This window comes from Sipha flava, unplaced genomic scaffold (assembly GCF_003268045.1).
Source record: "Sipha flava isolate LNK unplaced genomic scaffold, YSA_version1 48683_pilon_pilon, whole genome shotgun sequence".
Lineage (NCBI taxonomy): Eukaryota > Metazoa > Arthropoda > Insecta > Hemiptera > Aphididae > Sipha > Sipha flava.
Window position 1 is genome coordinate 3,824 of NW_020273285.1, and position 7,996 is coordinate 11,819.

Here is a 7,996-nt window from a genome sequence, read left to right on the forward strand (position 1 = left end):
AATATTTCAAAACATTATTCTAATTAAATTTACGAGAATGAATAACTTAACAATGGTTATTAAGTAAATCATTCAAGAACTTTAAATTTTTTTACGTTTTTTTGGCGAACATTTCAAAAAACATAAACAATTTTAACGTTTTTCTAGTAAAATGTTTGGTGAACCATTTAGTTTATAACGTTACAATCGAAAACCGTTTGTTGAACATAGCTTGATTTAACGTTTATCACAAATAAAGTTTAAAAACAAATTATGGGACTGAACCAAAAATTAACGGTTAATGTAACCCTGCCTGAAAGGTATAATGAAAAAAAAGTCATAAACGTTATCAAATTTAATGATTTCAATAGACAAACAATGAAATGATCTGAGAAATATTGAACCCATCTATTTGTCCGCTCAGAACTAGAACTACCCATTTTTCTATAATCAGTCCTATAATCGATATTATGAAGTTTGAACAGATTGGAACATAATGCTAATATTAGTTCTTACAGCCTAAACTCTAAAAAAATTATATTTGTCATTAACTATAATCGTGACCTGAACATTTTTCAAAATACTCGTTATTTGATGTCTACGATTATTGAAACGACTAATATGGGCTTGTGAACAATCTATGGAAAGATTATATATATATTCCATGAGTATTTATACACTTTATACATGAATATACACTATGAATGTATTTCCCGCATTAACTAGTTAGGTCCCGAAGACCCGCAGAACGGTCGAATGGAAAACAAAACGACAGAAAAACTTACGTGGTTTCACATGAAAGTTTACTGCAAACGATAACTTAAGAACGGTTTGCTCATCACGACGAACTAAAAACACCAGAGTAAATTGGCGCCTACGACATTAACAAAAAATACCGTGGTCACCAGACACCATTTTAACGATAAAATGTATCATTGTCACCATAAAAAGAAAAAAAAAACTAGAAACACAGTAACTTACGAAAACTTGTGACACCGAGGGCACGACTTTGAATTAGTACACAAAAAGAACAGAAAAATTATAAGATACTAATATAACCACAGATATATACAATAATAATTGCATACTTTATTGTATATATCTGTGGATATATTCCTAAGATGGATTTCACACCTATACCGTTAAATTCGGTTCGGTACGTATTCAATCACAACCGAATCCGAATCATCGAATACGAAGACGTTCAAAGCTCATTATGGAAAAGATAAATTTTTACCAAATATAAGTTCTTGAACACATTTATGCACGATGTAACAGTGCCATAAGGGGCATATCGCCGTCGCCGACCGATGTTGCAATAGAGCAATGAATCGGCGTGCATTGAACGAAAATGTTAACAAACAGACAAATTATTGTCCGCGGTGTAAACTGTAACTATAATACATACACTGACCAATTTTGAGCTTTATCCAAATAAATCATTAGTGTAAATATTCGACTAACTTTTATTTTTTATAAACAGTTATTTTACAATTATTTTAAACTAATCATTTTTATTTAAATCTTGACCAATTTAACAGCATAAACAATTTTACTAAAGCAAAAAAAAGGTTGTCAAAAACACAACATTTTAATATCAAGAGCTGCATTTGAAAAAAAAATAACAAATATTATTATTATTATATCTAGTTAATTTCGATTTTTTGTATTTAAATCGAAATTTGAAAAGATATAATTTTATGTTAAATCAATACTTAGGAATTGAGTACTCCGATAAATATTCTACGTTGTTCGTGAATATGATTTACAACCTTATAACCAATCCATTTTAATGTATTGTGGATAATTTATCAAGATAGTAGGTGATCAAAGGAGTTGACACCGTAACCTTAACATTATAAATAATTATGATAAATAATAAAAAATAAATAAATTGCACTGCGAAATTATGTCCATATAGCAAATCGAAATTTTCTATAATCTATAATAATTATAGAATACTGATATAAATAGCACAATAAACTTTATATTATCATTATGCAACAAAATTATTAAATCTAAAATTTTATGTAACATATGTCTACATACATCAAGAATTTCTGGCTAGATGAGCTATTTGTCCAGTTTTGGTTTTATTTTTTGTTGTACGAGTAGAATAGAAAACCCTTATACTTCCGCATCATTTAAAAAAAAAAATAAAAATAATTAATAATTCTCAGTTAATAATTTAACAAACGTAAATGTTGTTGAATAGTTAACGAAAGGAATAAATGTTTTTTAAATAAACGTTTTATCGTAGCACTCATGCATAGATTTCTTAGGTCAATAAATAGCACACGATTGAGTGCTTTTTAGTGACATACGAAGTTCGAGCCCTATGTTTTGTAATATATTATTAATTTATTTTTTTCATTTTTTCCCTCCCTCCCGTTTAGATGAAGATTTTCGGGCTGCTCTTAGTAGCCGTTGGTGCGATGTCCGTGGCCGACGGAGCCAACATCCTGGGCGTTTTCCCCATAAACGGCCGCAGCCACTGGGCCGTGTACGAGAGCGTGTTGAAGGCTTTGGTGGCGCGCGGCCACAACGTGACGGTCATCACTGCGTTTCCGGAGAAGACACCGCTGTCCAACTACACTGTCATCGACGTGTCCAAAACGTTCCCGTCCGCGGTAAACCAGATTGGCATCGATATAGTGCTCAACTACTTGTCCAGCGTGTTCATCAGCCAGTGGTACATTTCCGACCTCCAGATGAAGTTGTGCCGAGAAAGTCAGAAGCTGCCGGAAGTCCAAGCGCTGCTCAAGAGTGGCATCAAATTCGACGCGGTTAGTGCGATTCTCCGTACTCGAAGTCCTCTTATAATAGGTGCAACTCCTTTCGCCCAAAAATGACTTCCTTCCTCTTTTCTCCCACGTCGTCTTTTCGACTAAAAGTAATAAAACAGTTTCCCCTTTTCATACATGGTTTCATTTTTAACATTTTGGAAAGCGTTGTCTCGAAATTAGTTCAATTAAGCCATTTAGCGTAACATAACAAGTACCACGAGGTTTCTATTACTCTCCAAAAATATGTTGTGTTAAAAATAATTATTATATGATATAAATAGTTGGTTCGTCAAAGAAAAAAGTCATGTCATGTCATGGATTTAATTTATTTTTACATTTTTTGTATAGTTGAATGTCATTTATTTAATGAACTCATACCGACTTAATTCTTCTCCATTATTGTATCTATTACTGTTGGATTGTGTCTTCGTTTTTTAATTGGCGTTCTTTTATTTCTTATCATGAGGGATGTATTGTAATTGGATATTATTTAATTTAATGTAAACATCAATTTGGACTTTTTGTACTATAGTTAACCACGTATAAGTTTACGAAAGGTTACAATTAAATCTTCTGTTAAAAAAATGAGTGAAATGACTCGCATGCATTCGTTGTCCTGATTAACTCTGATGATTTAGTCGCCCAAATCTTTGGTAGGAATATACTTTCATCGGATATATAGTTATCAATTAAATAGTCATAACATTTTTTTTAGTTTTTCATTTTCAGGGCAGTAGTTCATTAAATATTTAACGAAACAATCATCTACCTCTTAGGAATTTAAAAATAGTAAACCAAACGTGGAGTGTATCCACTTACCAAAATCTGAAGATTCGTAGAGTTGTCTTTTTTTATTAGTTGACCCAAAATTGTACTTAAAATTATTATAAAGAACCATACGACCACCCCTTCTGCTTTTTAAAAATCCTATTTTTATGAAATATAGTCCCTACATAAACACTGAAAACAAAATCAAAGAAAAAACGCAAGTCCACTATTTGGTACAAAAATGAACGAAATTCTAAAAATAATACAACATGATCACATTACTTGTTACATAACATCGATAACACTACTTTTATTACGTCAATTTTTCGATAAAATTCCATACAAGATTATCACTTTGAGACAGTGTTTTCCAAAATATTAAACGTGAATAATGGGTGAAAAGTGGAAACTATTTTATTGTTTTTTAGTCGAAAATAGGACATGGGCAAAAAGTGATAGGTCATTTTTGGACGAAAGAAGTACGGCCCCTTATAATAATGTTTTTGATTCCAGGTATAAAGACATAAGTCAATTGTTCACAATAGAAACTTTAATGGAAAAACAACCCGTGCTAACCCGTGCACGTGAAGCTAAATATTCATTGATTTTTTTAATACGATTAAATTCGAGTATCTGAAGTCATAAATGCACTTAATATTATTTTAATTAGCACACGTGATAAATGTTTTTTCTATAATATTTAAAGTTATAATAATCTAACAATTTGAGTTGATTTGTAAAGTTGATTCAATTAGCTGAAACTCTTATTTAATATATAAATAAATAAATAAATATTTTATGTATAATTAATTATAAATTAATTAATAATTGCTTAGCTAGGAGTATTATTATATTTTTAAATTACGACCGGTTTCGAATTAAAAATTGATCGTCAAGGGTATATAGCCAATAAAATTGCGACTCTTTAGTTGGCCGAAGGGAGTTCAGAACGCTATTCGGAATATGTTGAACCCGGTTCACTAGAAAGTCTAGAAAATCCTAAGAGTTGTACTATAGATCTAGAGTTTTCGATTAGCAGATTTTGTTTGATATGTATATTAAAGTTTCCCAAATAAGTATTATAACGAACAAACATTTAATATAAGGCGACCATATTAAAAAAAAAAAAAAATACAGGATAACATTTTTTTATTAATACTGAAGACACTAATGTCTTAATATATATATATATATATATATATATTTTTTTTTTTTTTTTTATTGATTTTTAACTGTGAAAAAACATAATTTTTAATAACACTGTATAAGATTAAATTCATGTTCTTTACTTTTTTAAAAAACTTATTAATTCATTTTAATGACGATTGTTCAGACATATCTTCACTTTTTTGATTTTTCATATTTTTCTGAAGAAGTAATTAGTTTTAATAATTGTGGGTGTTATAAAATAAATCTATGAAATTCTGTATATGAAATATTTTTTAAACGTTGTTAGTCGCTTTTAAATATATAAAATTACATTTTATATTTATATTATAGTTGTATACTACAAGTATAAAAAAAAAAATTGTGAAAAACCTGAAGGAATGACAAATATTGAACGGTTAATAAATATTGATACCTAAATGACACCTTGAAATGTTGCTATTGTTGTTCGAATAAAAATATTAATATATTCAATAGATTCAAAATATTTATACACAATTGCCTAAATATTTACATTATTTTTCCTCAGGTCTTCACCGAAATCTTTGGAGCTGATTGCGATGTCGGTTATGCATATCATTTTAAGGCACCACTTTTGTCCATTATGTCCAGCTCACATCTACCATGGAGCTACGACCGTGTGGGTGGCCCTGACAACCCATCCTACATACCAACGATCGTGACTAGAGCGGTGGGAAAGATGAACTTCCAAATGCGTATGATCAACACCTTGTATTACATTTACTTCAAATTGGCATGGATATATTACAGCGACTGGCCAGCCGACAAGTTGCTGAAGGAAAACTTCGGACCGGACGCACCATACATAAACGATATAGTGTACAACACGTCCATGGTGTTCGTGAACGGACACTTTTCGATGGACGGGCCCCGACCTCTGGTACCAAATATGGTGGAAATCGGTGGTATACACATCAAGCCTCCGAAGCCCTTGCCCAAGGTAAAGATATCCGATGATAGACGATCATTTGTATCTTAGGAGCAGGGTGACCTAAACTGTTAATTATTGGTTCGATTTAATAATTCGTTTTTGAATTTTATTTGCGATAAACGTTAAATTAGGTTGAAAATATGGTTATAGATAGATATAATCTTGTAAATTAAATGGTTTACCGAATATTTTATTAAAAAAAACGTTAAAATCGTTTATGTTTTTTATAAAACGAAGACAGATAAACGTTAAATAAATGTAAATTCTTGATTGAAATACCTAGTGATGTGAGTTTGTATTATATAGTAGTATAAAACTGTATTATACAAGGTATTATATACATGGTATAAAATTATTTTTTACTAACAGTATTAAAAAAAAAAAATAAAAGCGTTATTTTTAGTTATTTTTAGTAACTCAAATATTTATTGTTTAGTTGTACTTATAAAATGGATCTCCAATAAAGTACAGTATTATTATAAAAATTAAAAATATACAATATTATTGTAATCGTGTTAATTTAGAATTCAGGTATTAAAAATAACTAAAATTAATTTATAGTACTATTATAATATTCAAATATTATTAATTTATAGGTATAATGAGATAGTATATAACTATAAAAGCATTAAGTATAGTTTCATCTTTATTTCTATTTAAAAAATATGTATTTCTATGTATAAAATACATACGTATGTTACCTATATCATAATTGCGAATCGATAGCATGACTAAATACTAATTAGGTGAATTTGGTGAAAAATTCTTGTATTTCCTACGTATTTTTTTAATTTATTCTAACTTTTTAGTCATTTTTTTTTTAATTATTCCTTTTTAAAATAATTTATACTTCATAATTAACAATGGTGTGATAACGTTTGTTAAATTCCTTAAAGTTTAAAGTACTGCAAGGTTCTATATGTTATAATACTGGTATAATACCAGTATAATATGATATTATACAAAAAATAAATAAAATACCGTATTTTAACATTTTTAGTTATAATACATTATTATTATACATAATTTGAGTTTTGGTTTTTTGGATTTTAAAGTATTTATTATTCTTATACAATATTAAACCCAAAAAGGGTCAAAAGTAAATTTTGATGCATAACGTTATTTTTAATGTTCGGAGAACCATTTAATTCGTATTGTTCACTGTGTTAAAAGTTTGAAGAACGTATTAGCTTATAATGTTCTTCGTGTATTTTTGAATAAAACTTAATATTGGTTATAACGATATTCATGTCAATTATTGTAAGAATTTATTAGATTAAAAGGTTTTTCGTGAAAAGTCCAGGAAACTTAATAACTATAATTTATATATACATTCATATAATTATAATTTGAATAACCTATAAACCTATTGAAATAATTAGCCTCGTTTCATTATATTTTTGTATACGAACAAAAATATTGTTCAGTTACTTTTTTTTGCATTCCATTTGGTAATCCAACTTAGGGTATAGGTGCGGATTTTAAGGACATAAGGAATGAAAAATTAAGATCAGACCATTTAACTTTGGGTTTGTATCTGTATATAAAAAACATTCTAAAAAATAATTATTTCATTTCTACGATTAAATAAAAGAAATAATTAATAATATTAATATGAAAAAAATGTATTGAATGAGTCCCTAAAATCTTAATAGTATATTAATCGATATTAATTAATAACTAAATTATTTTCATCAAAATGAAGTTATTTTTTTAATATCAGGTATTACATAATTTATGTAATGACTAAGATATTCACACAAAATTAATATAAATAATAATTGCTTTCTATAAAGTTTCTTAACTGTTACGACTTTAAGAATTAAGACGATACTTAATTCTGTTATTAACATTCTATTACTAAATTTTGAATTTTAGCTTTTATCAAATTATCATTCAAGCATATGATACATTTATATTAATCGATTCATCCTTCCAGTTTCAATCATCTTGGCTTCAGATATATGTTAATTAGAACTATTATTAATACTCCAAAACAAATGTAAATTAAATAGAATTTTCAAATATACTTATATATAAAAAAAAAAGTAAAAAAAAATGAGCTACGGTTATTAATCAACACATTCAAAATGTACAAATATTGTATAGCATTCAATACGCATAATACAAACTTCAGGTACACCAAACAAGTGTGATAATTTAAGCTATCTTATCAATTTTAATTTTAGAAATTAATGTATACACTAATAATTATTCACTCCCATTCTTATAATATTGTTGTATCCAATTTATATTTGGTTTTAAAAAAAAAAAAAGGAAAAATTGAGTTTTGAGTGTAATTGTTTGTTTTCCACAGGACATATTGAAGTTTATCGAAGATTCA

The 7,996-nt window shown here is 28.2% G+C and overlaps 1 protein-coding gene across 1 annotated transcript; it reads left to right on the forward strand.

Moving 5' to 3' along the window:
* Positions 1-2,359: 2,359 nt before the first annotated feature.
* Positions 2,360-7,993, forward strand: LOC112689940 (UDP-glucuronosyltransferase 2B7-like; the record flags this gene model as incomplete). The annotated part of the gene is made up of 3 exons (XM_025563820.1): positions 2,360-2,765; positions 5,230-5,661; positions 7,970-7,993. Coding segments are annotated over exons 1-3 (846 nt in total), but the record flags the coding sequence as incomplete, so codon positions are not given.
* Positions 7,994-7,996: the final 3 nt, after the last annotated feature.